Source organism: Rattus norvegicus, chromosome 2 (assembly GCF_036323735.1).
Source record: "Rattus norvegicus strain BN/NHsdMcwi chromosome 2, GRCr8, whole genome shotgun sequence".
Classification (NCBI taxonomy): domain Eukaryota; kingdom Metazoa; phylum Chordata; class Mammalia; order Rodentia; family Muridae; genus Rattus; species Rattus norvegicus.
The window spans coordinates 63,798,924-63,826,622 of NC_086020.1; the positions used below are offsets into that span (position 1 = coordinate 63,798,924).

The window sequence follows — 27,699 nt, forward strand, 5'->3', positions numbered from 1 at the left end:
CTTGCTGAGTCCATGAAGTTGATACTTTGAGTATCAATTGTACTGGACTCCCTGTCAAGTAGCAAGGCCCTATGAAAGAAGAGATGATTGCTCTAAGAAAGAAAAATGGAAGTTAATTGTAACAGCAGGCTAAGTCCTTTAGCTTCTTAACTTATTGCCAATTTTGAAAACCCCAAGAACAGAAGACTCATCTCAAATGTTTAAAGTGAGTAATCAACAAAATCTGAATGAAAGAGAACACAGTCTCTGTTAAGGAACTTCATCTCTTAAGATTTGAGATAGCACATTGGGCAATTACACTGTTGGTGATGGCTTCTCAGGGTATTCCTACATCAGAGTCTAAGGACTTATTTAGGAGATCAATGAATGTTGCAATTGATTAGCAATGCTTTCCATGGGGTTGGAGTTAGGGCTGGTAGACAAATACCCATTAAAGTGATTTTTTTTTAACTTGAAACAAAGACTGAACTTGTAAATGATTTCTGACTTTCTCTTTTGATGAAACTCTAGTATGCTGGTGTATGTATCCTAGCCTCTTCCCACTAAGTTTGGGCCCAGTGGTTGAGTTCTCCCTGCCTGATATGTCTTGGACGCAGTGTCATTCCCAGGACATAAGTAGAAGAGGGGAAAGGCTACTTGTTAAGTTACAAGAGTGAGAAATCCTAACAGTGGGAGCAGGGGATGTTCCTGACTCTTCTGCCTACATGTGGTGCCCTTTTCCTCCTACTGAGTTGCTTTGTTCAACCTTGATGTGATAGTATATGAGGGTCTTTTCGTGGCTTTTTATGCCCTGTTTGGTTGATGTTTCTGGGAGGCCCACTCTTTTCTGAGCGAAGGTAGAGGAGAATCTTGGGGAGAGGGGAGCTGGCTGTGGGTAGAGACTAGGGGAGAAGGGGAGGGAGGGGAAACCGCAATCAGGATATAACAGAATAGAGTATAATAGTAATTAAAAAAAAGAGTAAGAAATCAATACTATGGAAATGTTTTTGTTGTTGTTGTGATAAACAAGGTTGTTTCCCCTAATTGTTACTAAAAACATAACAAAGAGTGCTTTATTATGATGAGTAGACAGGGCTCATCTACTTAAGTGTCTGCCTGGCTTCTGCTTTATGAACAGCTCCCTGTGCTTCCTGCCTGTCCTGGCATATGAGGTTAGGGAAGTTCATCAGCATTCTTCGGTGTTTGCTGGCTTTGTTTGTCCTTATAGAGGGGATGGTTCTGAGGGTTGTACAGAATTGGGGGTGAGGTTGGGGTGCTGAGTGGGGAGATACTTGGTTCTAGAGCACAGTATGCACTGATGTGCACTTTTTCTAACATCCTCATTTCCTTCTGCAGACTTCAGTTTCTGAATATATTACCTTTAACCCACCTGGCAAACTAACATGAGGAAAAACAAAATGACAAGTGAAGAAGCAAAAATGAGTTTATACGGCATTTATACCTTCTGATACTACTTGAATTTTCTAAGTCCTGTTCACTTCAGGGACAAGGCTTAAGCATCCTTTCCTTTTTGCTTTCCCCTGTTGGTCTGCTTGATTTCTTATCTCTTGTGGTGGTTTGGCTGAGAAATGCCTACAATAGGGTCGCATATTTGAACACTTGGTCCTCAGCTTGGTGGCCCTGTTTGTGGAGGTTGTAGAGCCTTTAGAGATGGCGCCAGCCTTGCTGAAGGAAGTATGGCATTGGGGGAAGGTTTTGAGAGTCATAGCCTTGCCGCACTTCCGGTTAACTCTTCACTTCCTGTTTCCGGCTGAAGTTGGTACCGCATAGCTTCCTGTTCAGGTTACCTGGTGTCATGCCTCCCTACTACTGTGGACTCTTTCTCTGAAACTGTGAGTCAAAAGAACAACATTCTTCCCTCAGTTGCTTTTGGTCGTGGTGTTTTTTTTTTTTTTTTTTTTTTTAAATCACAGGAGCACAAAAGTAATGAATACATTTTTTGCCTAGAGAGAAGGGGAGATATCTTAGTCTGCTTCTCTGTTGAGCTTTCCACAACACGCTGTGCGTTCTCAACAGAGTATACTAGAAACAAAGAAATGAATAAAGGAAAATCTCCTAGGCACAGCTGTGAAATCTACTAGTTAAAAATAATTATCAAACAGTCTCCATATAAAGGGGAGGCGACTTCATAAAAGAGTAAGATGTGAAGCCTTACAGCTCTGAGTGGGCTGAAAACGCCCCATTTATTCCTTGTATCAGGATATTGCCTTTTCTTTTCAGTTTTACTCCAATCTCTCTCTCTCTCTCTCTCTCTCTCTCTCTCTCTCTCTCTCTCTTTCTCTCTCTCTCTGATAGATCCACAGACAATTATTTTTAAAGGACTAGAATAAAGGATGGGGGTTTGGAAGGGACACAAATACAGAACTGCTGCTTTTTTTTTTTATCTGAAACAATTACTGTGGGGATAAACAACCTTCTTTCACCAACACTATAAATAACAGTAGAATTCTTGGTGTCCCAGCAGTGTGTTGCATAGCACAGGACCAGTGTTATAGACGGCTGCCTAGGAGAAACGATGGGTTACAAGCTACTTCCAATATAATGAATTAGCTTTAGTTAGCTAGCCAAGAAGTTGAAATATTGAATTCAGAAAATGAAAATATGTTAAATACATTAAAAAAAACCCAACAACCCCCAAACCAAAAAACAACAAAAAACCATCCATGGTGACAAACAATAGTTGAGAGAATTGGAAAAAAAAACAAGTTAGAAAAAAAAACAGTTTATTAAGTAATATCATATAAATAATGTTACAAAAATTGATTTGCAAAAGGCATATTTTACTCTTTGTGAGAAATCACTTTTTAAAGTTGCATTCTTTTCAAATTTATAAGACTAAGAAAAGAAAACCAAATAAAAGAAGCCATGTCAAGGAGTATGTTATCTGTCATTTGACTACAACATAAGGCCCAGCCACTCTGAGTCACCCCATTCTTCAAATACAGAAAACTTTGCCATGTAATGCATGAGGCTACAAAGAGTTGCCGAACTGGGCGCGTGGATGGAAGCCAGCCCGATTGTTTCCGTCCACCCATTCGTTCTTCTTGCTGAAGACACAAACAGATAGAGGACTCCAGCCAGTGGGTCTTCAAAGGGTGGCATAAGCTTCAATTTATACTTGAATTATTTTTTAATTAAGTACAGTCGATACCAGAAAGCCTTTATTTTCTTGGTTTAGAAATCACAAGTCACAGTAGGAGAACGCCAAACTGCCTTAGCTTGGTATTAGAGAAGACGCACACAGCGCTTATTACAAGGCCTATTCTGGTGCAGCTTCCTTTCAAAGCAGTAAGAATAATTGCAAACAGAACAGCACAGTGTGTTTGAAGTGTTCCTATGTTTCTTCAGAGCAGATCTATTGGACGTTTGTTGTACAAGCATTCCCCGTGAGTGCTGAGTGATTCTACATACGGGTTTTTATTTTATTTTATTTTTAATAAACACTAAACTAATAGATCATAGAAAACTAAAAGCTTACAGAAGGTGTGCCAGATATATTTACATAAATAGCATAGCCTCACACGAAAGACCAAGCTCTCATTACAGCGGGATGCTTTTTCTACAACACTGAGTCCATTTCTCATTTGTCAAATAACCTCATTTGAAAGGAAATTTGAGTTTGTGGTCCACGTTTTTTTTATTTTTTTTATTTTCTTTTTTTTCTTTTAATGGAATTAAGCAACTTGTAAAAGGTCTTTTGAAATTAATCTAATAACCGAGTGTCTCCTCGGCTAAGTGCCCCAGTCCTGTCTGAAATATGGCGGGTAATGGCCTTTGTTTCCGCTTGACTTCCTTTTAACACTTTCATCTGTTGGCTCTGGCAGGCTACCGTTCCCCCCAAATTAAAAAAGGAGGATGCACCATAAATAAGGTATTACAAAATGGGGAGATTAAAGATTGTCTCAGCAATGCTTAAATTAAATCGATGATGCAGAGACCATAAACTCCTGGCTTTAAAAATGAGCTATTTCTTTATTAACTTTTAACAAGCCTGCGAGCCAATGTATTTGCTTCCTAACGGGGTATTGCTCTTCACATTAAATATTGTCAGGGTCCAGTATTTTTAGTAGAGAATTATCCCTTTTGAAAATTATTCTGTAAAAGACGTCAAAGGAAGATTTAGGCCTGCCACCATGATTGTCACCAAACTCTGAGGAGACCACCATGTAATTCCACTCTCTGGAAAAGAAGACATGGTTGTCGGAGCGGAGGATGTGAACCATCTTCCTGAAGAATCTCACACCAGTTGTTAATCTCTCTGCTTGTGTAATCTGATAAAGAAGCTTGGGTGTAGTGTTAGTTTAAATACAGGGAACTGCCTGTATCCTGAGCCCCCATCTACAACGTGACATTTCAAACATGATCTCATCTAGATAAAGTAAAAATTAAAAGTACACAAAAATGATTTTTAAAAAAATGGAGCCTGACTTTTAAAATAGCAGAGATTTTTGACTTTTTGAGAGTGTTTTCCCAAAGTCTTTGTGCTGCGCTTCAAACATAGTAATCAGGGGCTAAGAGAATTTATTTGGTGGCTGTATTCATGAAGAAAGGGGATTTATTTGATTAGGACAAGCACCTCATTCAAATACTTAACTTGCACCCAGGAACCAACTCTGCTCTTTCTTTTTTGCTGTCATCTTTCTGTCGTGCTCAGGGCTACAGAGTCTAAGGATGCCTCATCGATATTCTGTAAGTCATTTTCCTCTAGGAAATACCTGCTTCAGGGTAGAGCATTCTATGTAGAATATTGTTCACAAGACACACAGATTACATAATGGAAACACTGGGAAGTTATTTTGGCTTCTCAAAACTTGGATCTTCTGAGATCCAGAGTCAGTTTCTTGTATAACACTTTTGAGAAGTGGAAATGAGAACTAAGCCACATATTTTTATCCTGATTTAAAATGAAACCACCAGCTTTGTTCCATCCGAAAATAGAGTGACTCTCTAGCTGAACCTCCAGGATGTAAAACTAGGGAAGCCGTATTTACAGTGCCCGGATTTCCACTCTGAGGGTCTTATGAAATGGTCTGCACCTCTTTTCCCGTTTGATTTATTTACTTATTTGAGGACAGATGCGTCCCGACTTTCTGAAGAGAACAGATATGAAGTGAGGGAGTTTTAACCTCACGCACAATGCCTCAGTGTTCTCTAAACTCTCAAGCTTATTCTAGGAAGCATCATAAGAGGTTTAAAGACTCTCTTTCTGTCAAAGAGCTTTAAAGAAAAGTTAGACAGGCACCAGTGCACTTGAAACAACCTTGTATTGCTAACCAATCTGCTTATGTTCAACAAAGCAAATGTTAAGGTGGACCCCTCTGGTTCTCTTGCCACCCTCGTCGCCTGTGTCTGTAGATGAAGACACACACACACACACACACACACACACACACACAAATAGGAAAACTGAACTGAAAACTATGTCCCTCACCCAGAATAGCATTTCAGGCTGACTTAGAACTCATCACTGAAAGAAATCTGCTCATGGGGAGGTTCTTGACCTGGTATTTTTCTGGGAAGCAGAACTGTAGAGAGAGATGACGTTGGAGATCCCATTTTCTGTGTGATGACTCTCATAGGCAAGAGTTTCTCTGAAGGTGACACCTACAGGGTTCAAATAATTCAGTTTCTTGTGGATTTTCTTCACCAACAATCTTAGTGATAAGACAATAAACAGTTATTTTGATATTAAGTCATACTCATCTATTCTTGGTATGATGTGTGATTTTTCAGGGAGATTAAAAATACTTTGACCCATTACGTCACAGACAGCTCAACTTCCTTTCAAGGAACACTTACACTCAGAGGAAGAGATCAGCTTTATCACGAAAGGTTGGAAATTGCTCTTGTCAACCCTTGAAATTTTCACACCAAATTTCACACCACAAGCTCAAAAGGGCAACTTTTCATGATACCTTTCTTTTTAAGAACTATGTCACTTTGTCACATAATGTAAGATACAAGATGGAGTACTCTGATTTTACAATAAACTGTGGAAGGTGCGGTTCTTGTGATTCCTAGTAACTCTTATTAATCTTCCTTGGGTATCTTTTTTCATTACTTACCTGTGGATATGATACATACTGGCCCATTTCAGTGAAGCCCTCTTTAGCATTTGTTCGCATTCCTGTGTGTGTGTGTGTGTGTGTAAGTGAGTGTGTGTGTGTGTGTGTGTGTGTGTGTGTGTGTGTGCACGTGAAGAATTAGAAAAACGAAACCTAAAGGCTGGAATAGCCTAAGCATGAAATACTCATTGCTGCTCAGGGCATCCCATCATAAGCAGGAAACAATTCAGGAAATACAAAGGGCAATGTGGTTGTAAAATTTTTTTTTAACGTATTCCGACTTCCACATTTCTCTTGTTCCCCAGGTGCCACCTTTACTTCCTGGGTAACATACCCATTTAAAAGTCAACTAAACAACAGTGTGTTTCTAAACAGAAAATATGTTGGGAAAACATTACCCTGAAATGGAAATGATACTAAGATTATCTCTATAAAATTAACATTAATTGAAAATAAACTCCTATGACTACTAAGAGAAGTCAGCACATTCTTACGTATATATTATATATGTATGTACAGAGCCTTTTTTTAAGGTTGTCAAATGAGGATGTTTTCATTACAGTACTTTGGAAATTTCTGACGACTGCACAATGTGAGATTCTAATGAGGAGAGTCATTAGAACGGCCATATGAAATAAATGATTTGAACCTGCCAGAGGATTAACTGGGTTCAGTTGGGTCCCCTGGATAATAACTGACTAAGAGGGCCTAATTGCATAATTAGAGCAAGAATGGATTGGATGGATTTTATATTACTTTTCTGTCAGAGTTGAGACCATTACTTTATCATCAGTTCAAAGATAAAGATGGCAGTGTTGCTACCGAAGCCAACTTAAACGCAGTGGGAAAACATGGCTACTTTTGGAAATCAGCTGTCACTGTAACATGAGTCTTAAGTGTTCTTGCTGAAGGGAATCCTCGCTTTTCTTCTGTGAGCATTTTAGGAGCATGGAGTGCCGGCATTCACCAACATCTCAATGCCATTCATTTCTCTCCCTTGCTGCAGGGTAGGGATGCAGATGTCTCCGAAGGCAAAGGGCAAGGGTTAGGTTCAAATGTGGCTGGCTCTAACCTTCCCCTTGAACTCTAGGGTGGGATATTCAATCTACTAAGCCATACTAAGTCAAGTTAATTATATAAGAAGTATTTGAAGAATATGAATTATTGTACTTCACACTGCTACACTCAGGTATAGTAGGATAATAGTAACAACAACTACAGACAAAGAGTTAACATTTGCCTCAGGAAATTCTCTCAAGGACGCTTATATGATTAGACCTACTTCTCATTAGTTTACTGATAGTTGAAAGAATGAAGGGACCCGGGATACTGTTGGTAGTACAAAACCTTGAAATTCCCTAAATATGTCCTTTGTTAATTTTTTTTTGTAAAGCTATTTCTCTTTTTTCCTTTGTTTGGCATGATGGTGAAGCATCTGTTTATCACATGCAACAAAATCTTGTCAGGGAACACAGCCCTGTCTTTCGTTACTGTCTTTGAACATGATACCACTTGATTTGCTTCTAAGCCATCTTAGAACATGGAAGGATTCAGCATTACGAGTATTTGTTGATGCCAGAAACACCTCTTCCAGCACAGACAGGATGCCCCACTTTATATTCCTTGACACACGCATATCCTTACAAACCCCTTCATAGTTAATTATCTCCTTGACAACTGATAGACCAGGAACAATTTCCCAATTGTTTCCTCCCCCCTTTTAAATACTAAAACTATATTTTTAATCATCAAAGTATGATCCCTTCTTCCATTAGCATGTGTAGCATGTGAAATGTACATTTGGAGCATTCAGCGGAATGGAGGCCGTGAACCAAAGTAGAGTCTAGGCCAGCAGTAAGGGGCGTGGCCAACCTGCTCTAAGGGGAACACGGGAAAAACGCCGTTCCTTCCTCTCCTCCCGCAGCGTGCCTGCTGGGCTAACTTGGTTAACTGCATGAACTAAAAAATAAAAATTTGCCTCTTAGAAGCTCATAAAAGTGTACTAGAAAAAAGTCTCTAACATTGGATCCACACGGACTGCAGCCATTGACTTTTGGAACGGGTACAACGGAGAACCCCTCACGGAATAGTGGATAAATAGAAAGGAATAGCCACGTCACATATTCCAGTGTCATATTGGAAAATGAAAAGGCAACAGATTAGGAGTCTTTGTCACTGTCCATCCCTCCGTACATATCTGCCAGCTTTTTGAACCGAGGGCCCCAGTCACTCAAATAGTCATAATCTTGGTCTCCATCTGTGGTCACTGATTCTAGTGAGCTCAGGGAGTCGGCCACCGAGCCAGTGCCTTCGTAGGCATAGGTGGCCAAGGAGTCGTAGGGAGGGGCTGTTGGGTCCGTGTCATTTTCCTTTAACCTTTGGCTAATGAAATCTCTGACATCCGTGTTGTCACGAGCTGTTGGAGTCCGCCGTGGTAGAAAAAGAGCTTCAGGCACAATGTCCCTGCGCGATTTGCTGTCCTCCATGGCTTCAGGGTTCCTCAGGGTTCCGATATCAAAGGCCTGGGTGTCTTCCTCTCCGCCACCTTCGTCGTTGTAACTGACAATGTTGTCTCTGATGTCCTCTTTGGAAATGATCAAAGGCTCTTTCTTTCGCTGCCGCCTCAGAGCTGCGAACAGCACCACTGTCACTGGAAGCGGAAAGCAAAACAGAAGGGAAGGAAAGTTAATTTGCCACCCAATTAACGTCGGGGAAGAAACACTGCTCCAACCTGCAGCTTTAAAAGTACACTTGAAAATGCAGGCTCAACTTTTCCCCAGAGTTTAGGAGGCCTTTGTCTCCATCCATAATCAGATCAGGACCTTCTAATATAGTATTTTAAAGAAGGCTATACTTTTAACCAGGGGATAAAATACTATCATATTTTGTCAGGATTTCCTTCTTCTTCCCCCTTTGAAAATGTCAACTACTTTCAAGGTAGGAAAAAATAATAATAAAAGAATGGGAGCCGCAGAGAAAGTACTGTGATAAAAGTGCAAATTATGCCAAGCAGCTAAGACGCTCTAAAGCTGGTATAAAGAAAAGGCTGGCACCTAGGAGATGTGTTGAAGGCTTCATGTAACTCCACATCTAAAATAACTATTGCACCATGCCTTCCTGCACCCCCAGCCCCCTGAGAAAAGTATAAAATTAGTTTAAAATCCCAAGCAGAGAGGTGAATGTTTGCATACCTTCCCACATACCAAAAAATATTAGTACAGATAAAACCCAGAGAGACCCAGATTCCAAAAGCTAGTCTGGGCCTCAAGCTCAGTCAATTAAATAGGGCAGATAGTGACACACTTTCCCTATGATTGGTATTTGAGTTAAATAAGCATATTTATTTGAGATTGCACTTTCAAAGACTTCTATCCCACATGTTCATTGGCCATAATGCCTGGTTTACAGACATACTGGGTTTTTTTTTCTTCTAGCTCAAATTAGAGGCAAAGCAAGAATGATGTTTAAATGGCTTCTGATCTTTCTTCATGGCTGGTTGGTAGAGCAAAGCTGTCTGCCTGTAGAGAGACACACATCTACCTACAAATGGACCTATGGGTAGAAAATAAAAACAGCAACAGCTTAAAGAGAAGGTGGTACGGAATCCAACACGGGAAATGCATTTCTAGTCTGTGTCTGTCCGGTGGCATTTACTACAGGACACAATAGCAGTGTCTCTTTACCGTTTCCCCCATTACTGGTCCAGTTCAGTTTTTATGCCCTGAAAACTGAATTCTTGCAACTATGTTTAGGAGGCGATTACATCTTGCTCCCAGGGAATAGATTTACACGCTCACTTGAAAAAAATATATATATCTCATCCTTTCTACTAACAGTATTACTACTTGGCTGCCTAGAGAGTTCTCCAGACCAGTCGTTGTGCTAAGTGCATTTCCTACTTGGCCGCACTTAGTCACTGTGATAGTCCTATGACTACTAACCATGGTTAAGACCCCCGGTTTACTGACGAGGATGCTGAGGTCCAGAGGTGTCACATGCAGCGGGAATTCAAATCCAGGTCCACCAGACTAAAAAGGTTACACTCTTACCTGCCACACTGGAAGCATATTAGGATGACTGTCTCTTTCCTAAGGAAATAGTTTTCCCATTCTCAAGTATTTGTCCGTGTAATAGTCCATACTCCCTGTTCTTGTCAGAGACTGTCCCGGTGCCTCTACCGGCTCATCCACCCAGGGTATCCATTCATTCTTTATGGAGTGTCTGCTTTATGTAAGGCGCAGTTCTAGGTACCACCAGTAAAACACAGGGATGGAAAGCCCTGCTTCAGAGCATGGACAGATGTGTGGGGACCATTGGATGGAGACAGAAAATAAACAACACGTATAGCAAGTCAGGGAATTATTAGAGGCTGCTAAGTGAAATGTGAATATGAAAAGGCGGAGAGGGCAAGGAGGTTGGGGAGAACTTCCCTGTTCCATGGGCTGTGCAGGTTTGTACCATTTCAGCAGCGACAGGAGCTATCCAAGGTGCTCCCTGGCAAAGGGGAAACAGATGCAGCCCCTAGGTAGGTCTGTGCTTGTAGTGTTTGGGGACCGACGCTGGGCCAGAAGGAGCCAAGGAAAGAATACGGAAAGAGCTCTATTGCAAGGGACCCTGGTGGTTTTGGTGAGCTTTCAGCTCCACCTTGGTGGGGGTTGGAGACCTTCAGGGCTTAGGTCTAATCTTCCTTTCATGATGCTTTCCAGGGTAAAGTGGTATGGATTTGCCAGCCATCTGCCTTTAAGCCATTCAACGGCAATGTACATGAATTCTTTCCATCTTTAAAGGTGAGACAACAAGCATTTATCATTCTATCATATTCCAGATTAAAGTACTCAGATTTTAAGATCTCAGTTCTGTGTTCATCTGAAATTGTAGCCACAGTGAGAGAGGGAATAACCAAAAGCCACAGGTGCCCAGTGCTCATCCACAGTTTAATTCTATGGTGAAGGTGACTGTCTATGTCTTCTGTTAGCTTAGTGTACACCTGACACCTTGAAAACTGACTTTTATAAATGGGAGACTGGGCTGGGACAGAAGCATTTAGGATTCATCTGAGAGGTAGGGATTGGTCTCTTCTCTCCCTGGCCTCCTGGGGCAGGAAGACAGCAGCAGGATTTTAGGGGTGGGGGAAGGGAGGGGAAAAATGTGGTCAAATTCATGCTCCAATTCGATTATAGAAGTAATTTGACCTCTCAGAGCCCATATATTTCTCTGTAAAAGGGAAGCAATAATATAATGTCTGGGGCTATCAAGAGGAATGGGTTAGATGTAAAAATCTGCAAAACTCTAAATTGCTATATAGATTCGATGTAATTGTTGGGATGCTTAAAATATTTCATTTAATATTCCTACATGTATATAATGTGTTAGGTCAAATCCTCCCCAAATCTCTGTCCCCTCCAACTCCTTCCCTGCACACTTTGTAACTTCTGTTTGAATGTTCCTACTGTTTTCTTTAGTAAAATACTAGATGCCATGCTCTTCCCCCAGGGACTTCTTTGCAGTGGGCAAGTGCCTTATCCCAGAACTACAGATTTTTGTATGAGATTTTCTTCTGAGCCAGTGTGGCTTCCCTTCTCTGGGAACCTCTTGTTTGCCTTTAATCTCTCCAATGATCCCAATCTAAGTCTAACGTCTCTTTGAGCCTGGAACTTGCACTGTACTCCAGACGCTCACAGAGAACCTAGGGATTGGGATGGGAGGACCACATCAGCCTGGAATGAAAGCCTGGGTGTAGCACTGAGTGCTATCACCTCTCCCATGTGTGCCTTGGTCACATGCCTTATTTCATATCTCGCTGCCTCAGCTGTCATGTTGAAGATGCAGACACATACACCCCAGGTAGTTCTGAGGAGCAAGAAAAAACATTTGTAAAGCATCTTGCACAGCATCTAGTCTATGGTAGGAGCTTAGTTAAGCTAAAACTCATTTTCTTCTTAAAAAAATGCACAGAGTCCCCCAAACACTAGCCAAGGTGTGGAAGGTACTGAAGCCAATTAAGAATAATGAAGAGACAGTGAGTTTATTGCAGGAAAAGAAGTGAAAGGGGAAGATGAGTTAGGGAGTAAGAAGAGGGTAGATAAGAGAAAACGGACCGATGCCTGAAGTCAACATGCCACAGAGATGCTTACACATCTGTGATTATGGCTTCTCTACACACAATTTTCAGGAAATGGAGCTAGCCCAGATGTCTAAGTAGATGGATAAAGAAAACGTGATACAGACACAATGGAATTTCATGCAGCTACAAACAAAAATGAAATAGAGATCATTACATTACTTGAAATAAGTCAAATTCAGAACGAATCCTGTATTCTACATGAAGAACCTAGATTAACATTACGTGTTTGTATATATACAATGTGTATGTATTTATATCTGTGCGCATGTTTAAATATGTGTAGGATTATAGGTTACAAAAGTAGAAAGGGTCTAATGAGGGGGGAGGAGAGTAGGGAATGAAGTGAATATATGAAAGAAAGCAGAAGGGGGCCAGTTGGGGAAGGGATAGGGCAGCAGGGAAGAGAGAGGGTGGGACCAAGTATGAGGACACATGTGTATGAAGATCAGTTTCATGTGTGAGAGATACATTGCTTTGCATGTTAACCATAAAAAAACAACTAACATGTAAACATAGGAGGACAGGCAAACTAGAGATAGTAAGGTCAAGGGTTAGTAGGTAAAGGTCACTCATCCTTCCACCAGCTCAGCCCCCACCCTTACCCGAGGTCATTTGGACACTCCCTTTCCACCAAGAACAACGATAAAGTCCTCCAGGTTTTACAGACGCACAGAATTAGGGACACTGATATGCCTTTGTACACTGTCCATGCTGTAGACCTTCCAAGTATAAAATGCTTTGCTCAGATCTTGAGAAGAGGATTGTGGCTCTGAAGTCAGGTTTCCAGTCTTTGTTGTAGGTGACAGCACTGTTGAGTAATGAGAAACTTCTTTCTTGTAGAAATGCAGGCCCCTTTCTATGCTTCTCCACTGTTATTCAAGTGTCACTCTTGGAAGAGGCTCCCTCCTGTTAATGCTTTCTTGCTTGCTTTGTAGAGAGGGGTCTCATGAATCTTTGACTGGTACAAACTTACCATGGAGCTAAGGATGACTTTCAATTTCTCATCTTTATTTTTCCACCTTTTCAGTGCTGTGATTACAGGTGTGTGTAGAACGTGGATCTTTTGTTTTAAACTGTATAGGCAAGATTGTAAAACCAAACCATTTTTTTATTTTTAAAAATTTAATTGTGTTTTTTATGTCCATAGGTGTGTTGTCTCCATGCATGTCCACACACCACATGTATGCCTGGACCCCCTGGAACTACCACTAAAGATGACTGTGAGATCTGGCATATAGATGCTGGGAATCCAACCTGGGTCCTCTGAAGAACAGCCAGTGCTCTTAAAGCTGAGCCATCTCTCTAGCCCCTTACTCTCAGTTCTGGAAAGGATTCATTAGCTGAGATTTGATTTCTTACTTGAGTAACAGTCAAAGGCTTGTTAAGCTTTTTGAACTCAGTTTTCTTTTGATTGGAAATTAAAAACAATCACTTGTATCTTTGTTAGACCTTGTGTTGGTTTTTACTTCTTTGAGAAAATTCTTAAACATTTGAGAAACAACTTAATGGAAGAAAGACAGATCTTGCCGTAGGGATTCGGAGGGTTCGGTCCATGGTCACTTGATCTACTTTTGAGACTCTGATGAGGCAAAGAGTCATTGTGGCAGCAACATGTGGCAGAAGAGGCAGCTCATCTCATGATGGGTAAGGGACAGAATGATCAAAAGGGTCCAGGGACCAGATATACATTTCAAAGGGATGCCAGGTGTCATCATTTCTTCAACTGGGCCCCACATCCTAACAGCCCATTCAGCTCTGAACTCATCAGCACATCGATCATTTAATGATGTTATCAATTCCTGACCCAGTTCCCTCGCAGTTGCACCACCAACTGGAGACGCTATCTCCAACACATGAGCTCTTTGGGCAAAGACTTCATATCCAGGGCCTAACTGGTCTTGGTTTTCACTTTTATTACATTTGTTTCTTTGGGATCCAGATTTGCTTCCTAATGATGGGAGTTGTTGATTAACAATCTGAAAATTATAGCCATTGTATATGTGGTAACCAGAAAGCAACACTAAGTGGGCAGTTAGTCCATTGTGCAGCTCAAATTAACTTTGTTTTGTTAAAGAAAAATGCCGTACTTTTATTTTTTCCTGTGTGTGAGAAGGAAAAGTCTCCATCATCCTTTTCCAGTTTTCTGTTGATCTTAAAAATTACCTTGTAGAAGGGGCTTCTGTCAGATGCTCCAGGTTGGATGACTTGCACTCTTCAAAATCTACCAGTATTTGCCAAGTTAAATATTGACAACAAACAGAACAAACAGGGTATATATCGGTATTGCTTTCCAATTCCCCCGTGATGCATTTCAGTGTGATAGGCAACATATTCTTTGGGGGAAGTGACACCCTGGGCAAGCAAAGACATGGGCACATATCACAGCTGTTCATTCTTCAAGGCCATTAATTCTTTTAAAGCAAAAAAAACAAAAAAACAAAAAAAACAAAAAAAAAATGAGTTCATGTTTGAATAACACAGATTCTCAGCATATAACTCTACTCACCTAGATCAGGCTGTATGCCTTACTGGGGGAGGCGGAAAAATCTAGAGTGTCACAGTAACAGTGTGTGCCCCTCACCAAGGGGAGATAGGATGCAGGGAGAAGCAGTTTACCTAGTAGGATCACGATGCACAGAAGGATGGCCACCAGAGCCCCTGTGCTCAGCCCTGTGGGGTGGATGAGGGCCTCGGCGTGGCAGGACTGCATGTTTCCATGGTGGTCACATGCACAGACCCGGACAGTCACTGTCCCAGTGCTGCTTTGGACTGGGTAGTCGTTGTCTGAAATGACCACCGGCAGGAGATAAGTGCTCATCTCGTGTCTGTTATAGCCATTTTTCCGAGTTAGGATCCCTGCAGTGTTGTCTGGAAGCAGAAAGCAAAATGGTAAGTGTGTGGATGTTACGTCATTCATCGAACAGGCTGCGATGGAGACAGATATGAATGGAGACTGAGATCCAGTCCTGTAGGGACTTGAATAAAGGGAAGGTCAGGGGATCACTCACCTTTGTTGTCTTGTATGGTAAAATTAGAGCCACTGGCTGCTTCTGGGGCCAAAGAGAAGGAGAATTGGTGTCCACTGTAAGGATCATCCTTGTCAACAGCGTGCAGGGTCTGAATCAGCTGAAAAAGAAGCCAGAAGGTTGTCATAAAGGTTTACGGCCCACAAGTGTTCCTTACAGTTTATTAGGAAATTGCTTAATTTTACAGTTTGTAATTTAATGAAAATAACAGCTCTTTAAAACCAAAACCAAAACCATCCATCAATGCATTCCATTCAAAGGACTACTTCTTTGCTGTGGGATCCACTCTGCAAACAGTGTGGTATTCACCTGGGCCTCACTTCACTATACACCAGAGCCTCTTCCTAGGTTGTGGCAATCTGAATGATCTCCAGACCTTGCCAGAAATTCCCACGGGGGGCAAAAATCACCCTGGCTGAGAAGTTCTGCTGGAGAGTAATACAGAACTCCAAAATGTCTCAATGGTTATTGACAGTGTTGCAACGTAAGGAAGTGGATGTATCCTGGGCAGCCTATGCTAAAGCACTATCTTCTTATGCTCCTAGGTCAGCAACTTAGGAAAAAATTATAAAGAAAATTAATGTCAAAAACCTACAATAACTTGAGTGTTCTGCTCTCCCCCTGCACTCTCATAGTGCATTTCTGTTTTGAGGAAGTGCAGCATAATTTCTCCGTCACAGGCTGCAAAGACCTACCTCAGGTGGGTGGCAAATGGGCTAAGCAGTAAAACATTCATGAATTTGTATTACTCTACAGATGGGCAATGTAAATAAGTAAAACTGTGAATTATAGGCAATTGGATAATATGTTCTAGTTATTATTTTCAAGTACATATGCAAATTAAGCTATCTGTCACCAATAAAGGTTTTATTCCAGCAACACTATGACTAATCTATTTTAATGAAAACTTAAGACTGATTTGGAATCCGCGTCAGCGCCGGAGACTGATGAACTTCCAGTTCTTAAAAACTATTTGTTCTCTTATGCAAGTTAAACATTCGTCTTGGTTATTATTTATGGTATTAATATCCTTGGCATCTACTTCATAGATAATTCAAGAGGGGCCCTCCACTGTGTGTATCATCTCAATTATGAGATCTAAATTAATCTGACTTCCAAGCTGAAGGTGCTTTTTAAAATACAACTCACCTGATCCGCCTTTGCTTTTTCACAGACAAAAGTTTCATAGAACTCAGCAAATTCTGGGGCATTGTCATTGACGTCGAGAACTTTAATATATAGAGGCACGCGGCTGCTTTGCTTTGGATTATCTGATGCACACCAAAAAGAAAGAAACAGGCATTTTTGTGTCTGTCACCATTTCTCCTTAGACAACAGCAGCCACCTACTCTTTCATTCTCATCCTTCCATGCTAATCCCCTGGTCTGCTGAAGGACCGACTTCCAGTCTGAGGGGCAGCATGGACTTCCGGGTTGAGGGGCAGGACGGACTTCCGGTGTGAGGGGCAGAAGTTTGGTGTTTACGCTTCCTCTCTCATCCCCTTAACCCACATCTATTTGAACGTTCATTTAATAAGACCTTACTGAAACATCTGACACCTAATTTTGAGCTGGTAATTATTTGGGGTGCTGGGCCAGAAAAGGAGCTAAACAAATATAGTGAGTTCTGGGTTGTCTTTCTAATGTGGCGATAAGCAGGAACATACGCTGCACCGGAGGGTGAAATGAAGCAGAGAAAAGGGATGGAGAGAGACGGAGCCGCTATTTTGAGTGGTGTCTCAGAGGCACCAGGTACAGATGTGACCGAAGAGAAGGAGTAAGTCAGGTAGAAACTTCTAGATTCTCAAGGAAATGAAACTGTGAGTCAAAAGGCTTTGGAGTAAGTGAGAGCTGATTTTCTACAAGAGCTCAGATTTTCACTTACTGAAGGTGGTTAGCAAGTTCTGGCAATAGTATTCTTGAGATCTCTATCTACTTTTCTCACACTATCCTCCCAGAGAGAAAGCGGCTGCGCAGAAATTGTGATATGTCTCAACCACGCATATTTTAAAATATATTAGAAAAACATTAAAATACTAAAAATGGGAAACTTTGGGCAGAAACCTAAAATAAACATAAAATGACTTTTGTAAAAAAACTAAATTTCACGTCTTGAAAAATTGTCATTTTCAGTGGACGATTATTTTGTACTTTTAAAGCTTTGAGTGTACTGTTGTTGGTGTCCCTGCCAGTCCCTTGGCACAAGTTCCAAAATCCAAATTCCTATCTCACAAATGTCTAATGGTGCCCTCATCACCAGTGTCGTGCCAGCACCTCCTTTGCTCACATTGGCGTTTATTATTCTACTCTCTCTCCTTCACAGACTCCACATTTGTGAGTTATGTTGACAAAACGGAACCGTAACAAACCATTTGATATGGAATCTCTCACAGCAGATGTCGGCTGAGCTATAAGTGTTTAGAACTTCAGAAATTAAAAACAAAATCTAAAAGAGCTATATCCCTCTGGAAGCCTATTTTAAACACTAAAATATTATTTTAAAGATTATTCATTTTTTACGTGCTTCTGTTTAACAGCCCTCACAGTTCACATTAACTTCCATTGAGTAAAATCATTTCATTTGAAATTTATTTTTTGCCATTATTTTCTTTGGGTTAGATTTCATGTGGAGTGCCATAAAATTCATTCCAAATATTTTATTGATTATTTGGTATTTTATATTATTCGATTTGATAGACTATAGGAATGTGATGATTTGAAGCTCTTAATTTGTAAAGATTTTGAAATGGAAATTCTATAGAAGGTTAGAAAGACTATCTAAAATGTGTTGGCCAATGCCTACATTTTGAAGATATATGACTCTACCTATTCCCTTGCTTCCTCACACAATATCTGAGAATTCACTTTTTTTTTTCAGATGTTTTTGTGACTTTCGAGCTTACAATCTTTGGGAAACCATATCTGCCGCCATGTACTTACTCTATTTCACTTGGAAGATTTCTATATAATGTAATCTATCTATCTATCTATCTATCTATCTATCTATCTATCTATCTATCTATCTATCTATCTATCTATCATCTATCTATCCAGGGTTTCTCTTTGTAGACCTGGCAGTCCTTGAACTCAGAGAGATCCACCTACTTCTGCCTCCTGAGTGCTGGGATTAAAGGCATTCATCATCACCACGCCATCATGCAGCTCAATATATTCTTGTGTGTGTGTGTGTGTGTGTGTGTGTGTGTGTGTGTGTGTGTGTAGACCCCAAATTTATGTTGGATGTCTTCCTTTATCACTATCCACCTTACTGATTGCTGAATGCTTTCCTAGTCTAGATAGCCAACTTGCCCCCTATCTCTGCCTCCTGAATGCTGGGATAACAGGCAGCCACCACATCTACCCAGCTTTTATGTGGACCTTGGGGATGGACACTTTCCTGCTGGGCCATCTCACCAGCCTGGAGAGATGGATTTTTAATCTCCAAATTGCAGAACTTCTGTTTTTTTTCCAATTTCTCCAGTCAATCAACACACATTTAGAAGAAACATTGTTGCAGGTATCTCCCCAGTGGCTTTCACTCAACCAACACCGGAGCAGGACGCTGGATCTGAGATAAATAGCTTTGGCTATGCTTGAACAAGCTGTCCCCTACCCACTCATTCCATCAGTGGGGACAGCACTGGTGAGGGTGGACTTACTAATCTCCGTTGCTATCACTGTGATGTTATGCCACAACAGCGTTTCCCGGTCGAGAAGTTTTGATGTAAAAATGGAGCCATTTCCAGAATCAATGTTGAATATCCTGTCCATATCTGTGTGTCTATCCACCGAGTACCTGAAAACGCAGAGTAGAATTTTGACTTTCCTTGACTTGCTCTTTTCACAACATAAACCCACTCCAAGGATATCTCATTTATTAATTCTTTCTATGTGTAGTGCTTTTAAGCATCTGCAACTGTAACTTAAGCAAAATATTTTGATAAATTATATCTTTACAATCAGCTTGAATAGTACACTCACCAGGCAAGTTGTATGATTCTACTAATTTCTCTTTAATGTGCAATTAGACCAGGTTTATTTTAATATGCAATTTAGATCAAGTTCATATAGTAATTATTTAATTTCTTATGGCTTCATATGTGGTGTGTGTATGTATGTGTATGTATGGGGTGTGTGTGTGTGCAGGTGTGTGTGTGTGTGTGTGAGTTTGTGGTGTGTAGGTGTGTGTGTGTGGTGTGGTGTGTGTGAGTGTGTGGTGTGTAGGTGTGAGTGAGTGGTGTGTAGGTGTGTGTGTGGTGTGTGTGAGTGTGTGGTGTGTAGGTGTGAGTGTGTGGTGTGGTGTGTGTGTGTGTGGTGTGTAGGTGTGTGTGTGGTGTGTAGGTGTGTGTGTGTGGTGTGGTGTGGTATGGTGTGTATATGTGTATGTGTGTGAATGTGTAGGTGTACGTGTTTATGTGTTCACACATCAGAGGTTGATGTTGAGTTTTTCTCAATTACTTTCCTCTTTATTCACTAAGATAGGGTCTCTCACTTGAACCCAGAGACTACTGCTCTGGCTAGCCAGCTTGCTGCAGGGATCCCCAGTTTTTGCCTTTAGAGTCCTGGAATTCTAACCAGGCAGCTATGTAAACCTGTCCTTTATGTAGGCTCTGGGGTTCAAACTCCAATCCTAATTTCATAGACCATTTCATGCATAATTTCCTAGGATATATTCTATTTTTAATTAAATTTTTAGACTGGGAGTAGGTGGGGTTGAGAACAGGAGGGATCAGGTTTTGGGAAGAGAGGGAGAGAATACTGGGGGAGATGATTGGAATTGGGGGGCATTTTGGGAGCAAGGTAGAATCCTAGTGCAATGGAGACTCCATGGAATCTATGAGGGTTACACTAGCCAAGATTCATAATGGGAAACACGGAGCCTGAACCAGCCACCTCTTGTAACTGGGTGAGGGCCTCAAGTGGAGGGACTGGGACATAAACCCAGCCGCAAAACCTAGGACACACACTTTTTCATGCTTTCAGAATATGCTGGGACAGGAGTCTAACATAATTGTCATCAGAGAGACCAGAGAGGAACTTCATCCAGCAACTGATGTGAGCAGATGCAGAATCCCTCAACTAAACATTGGGCGGAGCTCCAGGAGTCCTGCGGAGGAGACGGAGGAAGAATTGGGGAAGCCAGAGGGATCAAAGACTCCTTGAGAACACAGCACACGGGGTTGGGGATTTAGCTCAGTGGTAGAGTTCTTGCCTAGCAAGCGCAAGGCCCTGGGTTCGGTCCCCAGCTCCGAAAAAAAGAAAAAAAAAAGAAAAAGAAAAGAAGAGAACACAGCACACAGACTCATCTGACTGGGACTCAAGTAGGCTCACGGAGATCAGGAAGCTTGTGTGGGTCTGACCTAGGTCCTAGGAATGGTTCTATAACTTGGTGTTCTTATGGTATTCCTAACAGTTGGGAGTGGAGGCTGTGTCTAATTCTTATGCTTGTCCTTTGGAAGTGTTTTCCTTTTACTGGGTTGCCTTGTTCAGCCTTGATATGCCAATATGTGCCTGGTCTTATTATAGCCTTTTATGCTATATTTGGTTGATGTCCCTGGAAGGTCTGCTCTTTTCTGAGGGGAGGTAAAGCAGGATTGGGGGGTGGATGAGAAGAAAGGGGAAGTGGGTGGAAAGAAATGGGGGAGGGGCAGGAGGAGAAACTAGTCAGGGTATAAGAAAGAGGAATAAGTGAAAAGGAAAGAAAGTTTTTAGATTGTCAGAATGTTAATACACATGCTTATATAGGGACGGGTTACTTTTTATATCATCCATTATATTTTAAGATCATCTGGTTTTGGAAAACAAAAGATGCCTAGTGTGGGCAAGGATGGTAAGGTAGGAGAGGGAGGTAGGGGACAGGATTAGAGGAATGCAGAGTCTAAGCAGAAGCATGTGTTGCCGTAGGAAAGAATTGGGGTCTATTCTAAATGCCATGGGAATCTCTCCATGGGCTCCATGCAGGACAGCATCATAATCTAAACCATGTTGACAGAAAGATGACTGGTTGAATTGAGGAGGAATGTTGGCTGGCACTCTCACAAGATGTTGGAAGAGGAGTGGAAAACAGGGCTTGGGGAAAGATGCGAGGCCCGGTTTTGGAAGGTAGAGATTGTGGGCCTGAGGGACAGTGGGTGGAGAGGTCTAATGAGTTCTTATTCAGTGAGCATGGGAATGGGAGTGCTGAGGACGGCGTCCCTAAATACCCAATAGGAGCAGGAGTTGTTCAACAAGGCAAGAACGGTGCTAGGGCAGAGTAAGTGACAGAGACTATTTACAGAGAGCGTGTGGAGAGTCACAGAGGGCCCAGAATGGCATCGTAGAAACCAAAGATGAACAGCAACCCCAACACTGACAGCAGATGAAGAAAATGGAGAAATCGTATCTTTTTAAAATAAACTTTTTTTAACTAGTTTTAACCTACTTTTAAATTTATTTAATTTTGTAACTGATTTTTAGGATAGCCATGTAAAGGGAACAAGTATGTATGTATGTATGTTTATGAGTGAAAAGTTGCTGAGGTTATGTTAAGGTTTGTCATGAAAAAAAGAACTCCCATGTCCACTGCATTTTCACAACTTATGTCATGGAAGGGAGTTTAAAATGATGGCTTAACCTGGGAGCTCCCAGAGACTAAGCCACCAACCAAAGAGCATCCATGGGCTGGCGCGAGGCCCCAGCACATACGTAGCAGAGGGCTGCCCTGTGGGAGAGGATACACCTAACCCTGTAGAGACCTGATGCCCCAGGGAAGGGGGATGCATGGGGTGGGGGAGCACCTCCTTAGAGGCAAAGGGAAGGAGAGATGGGGAGGGGGACCTGGAAAGGGGGCAAAACAATGAAGCACGTAAGGATCAAAAAATGTTGGCTATAAATTGGCTTAGTTGAAATACCATTTAAATAAATCATCCAAGTACCCGGTGTATTTAGAGTTACGAAGGCTCTACAACAAGATATAAGTCATTTGCAGTAATGCCCAGTGCTCAATATTCTATATCAATGAACTATTTTTATTTAAAATGTAAGTCACCAGGTAGAGCAATGTTTTTATGTTGATACTTGTTGCTTAGCGGTTGTCTGAATGAAACAGGCATTTACTTATTGCTTGCCAGTCGAACTCATCTCAGAAAAGAATAAATGACCTCGCAATGTCCATGTCGTCACTGATCCTTCATTGTAGCCTCCGGGTACTGAACATGGACCTTTCATCCTCAGAAGTGCTCAGACGTATTTAGAAAGTTATCTACTAGTTTTGACATTTCTGCCAACAGTCATTAAAACACTTAGGCGAGAACACTGAACTTACTTGATCATCTTTATTTTTTTCACTTTAGAAGACAGATGACAAATATTTGTAACACATTGCTACTTCTGAAAAAGGAAATTACTGTACTCATCGGCTATGAGAAACCTTATAGTTATCTATGAACATGTTTTTCCCTCATGAAAAATGCCAAGCCTAGGAAGTCCTGCTTCCTGCTCTTACAAGCTGCCACAATCAGATACAACGGCCATTGTTCCTTCTCTGTCTCTGCCTCCTGATATAGTTTTAAGTTTTACAAATAATCATGTTTCTCTATCAAGCCTTGAAATATACAGGAAGTAGTAGGAAACTTTGAGTTGAAACTTTAAGGCAGCTTAAAATTTTAAAGAGAGAAGATTAACTAGTTAGGAAATACTGAAATTTATATTGTCTTCCCTAATTGGAATTAAAAATTAATGGAAGCCCTAAAATGCCTATATTGTTTAGGAAAGATGATTATAGATAAAGCTGTATTTTCTTTTTGTTATTTTCTTTCCTCTAAAGTAATTTCAGTTTATATCAGCGATATTTATTGTCCAGAAACATCAACTGTCACCATTGACAACAGGAAGTAAGGCAGCCAGCCTCTGCATGGTGGCCGTGACTGATTCGACCTTCTCCTCTGAGACATCACTGCATTTTGTGATTGAATGATTTGGCTTGTAATATGTCTTCAAGTGAGGGCGACTTGTGTGGTGGGACAGAGGCCATATTTGCCTGTAGATTAGTAATAAGATTCACTTTATTTTTACTCATGTGGACGAGTGAGTGTCTCTGTGTGTGTAGGCGCACATCAGCCTGCGTACCTAAGGAGGTCAGAAGGGGACATCAGATCCCTAGGAGCTGGAGTGTTAGGCAGTTATAAACCACCTCATACGAGCATCAGGAACCAAACGAGTGTCCTTTGTCAGAGCAGCAACTACTAAGCTACCTTTTTAGTCCTCACTTAGACATTGTACATGGCAGATACTGATAGTGACATGTTTTTTCTTGTATGTATCCAAAGACATTGTGATAAAGTTAAAAGTAGGACATTGTTTTGTGATAAAAGAGTTAAAGATGGGGTTGGGGATTTAGCTCAGTGGTAGAGCGCTCGCCTAGCAAGCGCAAGGCCCTGGGTTTGGTCCCCAGCTCTGAAAAAAAAAAAAAAGAGTTAAAGATGGTGACTACATAAAAAAATCCTCAACATTTGGAGAATTATTTGTTCACCTAACATAGTCTTACAGTTATTCAAAAATGTGTGTCTAGACAAACTCCAGACTATGTATAGACATAGTTTCTTAATATAAGAATAATTTTTTCCTATCAGGGAAATCACTGGAGTATGCACTGAGACATCAATGTAATCTATGTGTGTTCCTAGACTTAAATCTAAATTTATATATCAAATCTACATGTTCTGAGGCAGTGAAAGTCTTTAGCATGAAACCAACAGCCAACCCAGCTCGACAAGCTAAGTACTTCCGTTCATAACGCAGAGAACAGTGAGTAAAACTGGCAACTGGTTTAAAAACCAGTATAAAAGTATTTAGCCTAAATTTCCAGAAGACATTTCCCTTCAAGTTAAAAGCACATTGAACTATCAGAGAGTTAACATAAGCTTATATTGGTTAACTTCTAGCATTCACACTTTTCACTGGAACTTGACACTGACTTGTTAAGGCCCCTCCTCCACTTTATGTAATCAGAACGAGCTCCAAGTCAGAGTAGTTGTGAAAGTACCTATGGGGCATATGCTATGGAAATGAAAGCCATTCTTCACTTCCCCGACTAAGCATATTAAATCACATGGGGAAATACTGGGTCCCTGGAGCTAACATGTGGCTGCACTGGTGGCTCGTATCCCTCTTCAATGTGTCAAAGATCTTCCAGTAGATAAATGAGACATGGTTCTGTCTGCCCTGAGAGTGGAGCAGACATCGTGCATTTTAGATGCAAAGGTATCATGAGATTTGACCAGAAAAAAAGGGACTGGAAATTAGAGCACATGCACTTAGAGCTACATGTTCTTTTATCTCTAGTAATATTCTTCACACAACATACAGAATGGCCATTTAAGAGTGGAGTGTGGGATTAGGTAGCTCTTCTATTCGAGACTTCCAGATGGCTTCTCACCACATTTAGATAAAATTCAGGCTTTGCTGTGAACTGTGAAGCCCAGTAGGACCGTGATGGCAAATCTCCCTGCTGCCTCTCAGTTGACCTTGCCGACCTCTTTCTTCCACTATCTCTTATTCATTCCTCCCCTTCTCTCTCTTCATCTCCCTCCTTTCTTTCCCTATCTCCACTCCTCTCCTTTCTCCTTGATGTGCAGACCTCTCAGCCACTGCCTCTCCTTCCTTTACCTCTTCTTCAGGTCTCCCACCAGGATTCTACGTAGCTCATCCCTCCATTTCTTCAAATCTTTACTGCAAAGATTTCCTCCTAAGAAGGCTAAGCCCAGTCACACCATCTTAAACAGGATCCCCGTTAATATGATTTTTCGAATTTTTCACCTGACCTACTGCATATCTACCCTTTGTTTATTTTTCTCTGTAAGCTCTCTGTGTTGCAGACTTAGTCTAATTGTCTGGTGCGTTCCCTTATGCATAGAATGTGCTTGGTGTCTGGCAGGTACCCTGATCAGAGTATGTCTGTGGACTCACTGGCAAGAATCTCTACAGATTTTATTTTTCCCCCCTGTGTACTTTATCTAAGGAGAATGATTTACATGATAGAATTCTGATTTAGCACCGTTTTCATTTATTCTACTGAGCTGAAGGTTGGCAGTTGGCTGATTCCGGGATTTGCATGTGATTCTAGAATCCCCAAGTTGTCAGTGGCCTCCAAGAGCAATGAGGCTTCCTTGCCACATGATTTATAACTAAGGAGCCAGCACAGCACAGGGAAGACGAAGCTTGTTTACATAGCATTAATTTGGATCCTACCCTATTAATTTCCCCGGCATTTCCCAGACATATCACGAAACACTTCTTGTTTTTATTTACATATGCAAGAGGAAAATTAGTCATCGAAAATGGAGCATAATTCTGCCTCTAAGTGTCACATGATAGGTCCTCCAGCACTTGAAAAGCAAGCTGGCTATCAAGCTCAGAGGCTGGTTTATTTCTGTCTTCCATTCTTTATGGTAAACCATCTTAAACCTTACGAAGAGGCCCAGGCCAATCAGCCACTCCACCTAGTATCACCTCACTTAAACAGCGAGCTCCTGGACCTCTCATCCAACTGTTGGTTTGCTTTCAACTTTTGTGTGCTTGAGGTTTATGCTGTTGCTAAAATAGTATTTATGGGGTGAGCAAGGGCAGTTAAAGGTGCTATTTGGAATAGTTTTTCAGCAACATAGAACTGTCTAACTGGGAAAAAAAAGATTTCTCCTTTCTAAGGAGCCGGTGGGTATTTGGATATAAAAAAATTGACTTAACTTATGAAAGAGATGGCGCTGAGGTGCACTTACTTGACAGGATTCCTGGCAGCGTCAGGATCCTGAGCTGCGACAGAGCCTATGGTTGTGTTTATCTGAGCATCCTCTCGTATCTGTAGGATGTAGGCCAGTTTGCTGAAGACAGGAGGTTCATCTACGTCATCTACCACGATTCTCACTGTGGCCGAGTCTTTGAACGGACCCAGGTAGAGAAATCGGGGTTCGATGTGGGGATTGGAGGCTTCCACCTTGAGGGTGTACACTCTCTTCTTTTCAAAATCCAAGAGCTTCAGAAGAAAGGGAGGCAAGACACAACAGAGAGGCAAGGCAAACCGTTTTAGTGCAAATCTCTAACAAATGGATGTGAACAGTCTGCTTAGGGAAATCATCACATACCAATGCAATGGTGAGCAGAGGCAGCAAAGAGGAGATTTACCCCTCCAACCCCTACATTAGCATAGTTCATTAAGAGGAAAGCTATTACATAGGTTGTGAAGAACCAATTTTTGACCATGATAGAAATATGGCCTGAATGTCTACCACCACTGAAAAGTGGGTTTTCAGTTGCCAGGAGTATGGGGAGGAATGGAATGGGATGTAGGGATCTTTCTCAGCTTCCCCCTCTCCTTTAAATTACTTCGTGTTTGAACAGAGCGGGTTGCTAGAGGCAGGCTGGCAACGCGTAGTAGATGTTGCCAGGGATTCTCACTTCTGGCTTTATCTGTTCAGTGTTTAGAACTTGCCAATGCCTGTGAATCCACTCTTGCCTACTAAAGCTTCTCTGGTAGACTTGGTCATGTATAGTTTGAAACATCTTCAGGCAAGTCTGAGTGTAGTCAGAATTGTGACTACAGATTAGATCTGTGAGTCTCTCTTGCCCATTCAGACAAAATAGTTTTTGCAGGAGTTAGTAAAAATCTTTCCCTGACATCCCCACAAGGGCACTGGGCTAATTACTTGCCAAAGAAGGCAATGATCCCCTTTGTTAAAGACCTTTAGGAAAAGATTTTGCATCGGAGACACAGTGAACCCAAGTGCATATTGCTGACTTGTAGTTTCAGATGATATCATGACAAGGCTCACTGGAAGCACTATTAATCAAGTCGTCTGTGAATGCGATTTAGTCAGCTAGGCAAAATTTCAGTTTGAATCTGATAAAGCACCAAGAAAATTAAAAAGGTTAATGTGCACTAATGGGCTTCCTAATCATATCAGGGTCTAAAGCATCGGTCTGAAGTGTCATTTAGGCATGTTTTATTGTGTTTCCAGAGATTCAGACATGTTCGTAAGAGGGAAATTTTTCTTGTTATTTACATCTATCATGCTTAGGTATACCAGTAAGCCACAGTGGGCTAAGGGAGGAAGAAGGCATTCTAAAATACATGACAAAAGAGAAATCAATGAAAATTAATCTAAGTCAATACTTTTAGCCCTGAAGCTCACAATTTGTTGGTTTTTAACCATGACTACACTTTGGTGCCAGACAGTTTTGAGAAGTGAAATAGCACACAAGTGTGCTGGTGGAGAGGGGGAGTTCTGGACCCGACACTTGTTGTCCTTATGTTCCAGAAAATCCCTCATTTGTCTAAGCGTGTAGTCTCCGTGTACCCTCTCTAATTCCTGTCACCTCACTCCCTGCTAGTACTAGGCTTTCCTTCCAAGCACGGCTCACAATTTGCAGGTGCGCACTCATTTATTGGCTTCTTCGCTCTTTGGTGATGTTCACCCCTGGCTTATAGGTTCTAGGACAGCAGAGATCGTGTA

At 41.4% G+C, this 27,699-nt stretch overlaps 1 protein-coding gene and 1 long non-coding RNA gene across 4 annotated transcripts in view; one reads left to right on the forward strand and one right to left on the reverse strand.

Annotated features, from left to right (window-relative positions):
* The first annotated feature begins 1,729 nt into the window (after window positions 1-1,729).
* Window positions 1,730-13,635, forward strand: LOC103695100 (uncharacterized). The gene is made up of 3 exons (XR_001836613.3): window positions 1,730-1,832; window positions 10,772-10,852; window positions 13,337-13,635. It is a non-coding gene; the product is annotated as an uncharacterized LOC103695100 (long non-coding RNA).
* The window catches only part of Cdh6 (cadherin 6), a 150,680-nt gene continuing 125,687 nt past the window's right edge, over window positions 2,707-27,699 (reverse strand). The window contains exons 7-12 of one of the 3 annotated variants that reach the window (XM_063281354.1): window positions 25,969-26,222; window positions 18,874-19,010; window positions 16,365-16,486; window positions 15,198-15,315; window positions 14,806-15,057; window positions 2,707-8,715 (exon numbers count right to left, since the gene is read on the reverse strand). In XM_063281354.1, coding sequence (XP_063137424.1) covers window positions 8,225-8,715; window positions 14,806-15,057; window positions 15,198-15,315; window positions 16,365-16,486; window positions 18,874-19,010; window positions 25,969-26,222 — 1,374 coding nt within the window. In that variant the 3' untranslated portion in view covers window positions 2,707-8,224. Of the gene's footprint in view, window positions 8,716-14,695; window positions 15,058-15,197; window positions 15,316-16,364; window positions 16,487-18,873; window positions 19,011-25,968; window positions 26,223-27,699 lie in introns of all 3 variants that reach the window. The other 2 variants (NM_012927.2, XM_063281355.1) reach the window with 2 other exon arrangements.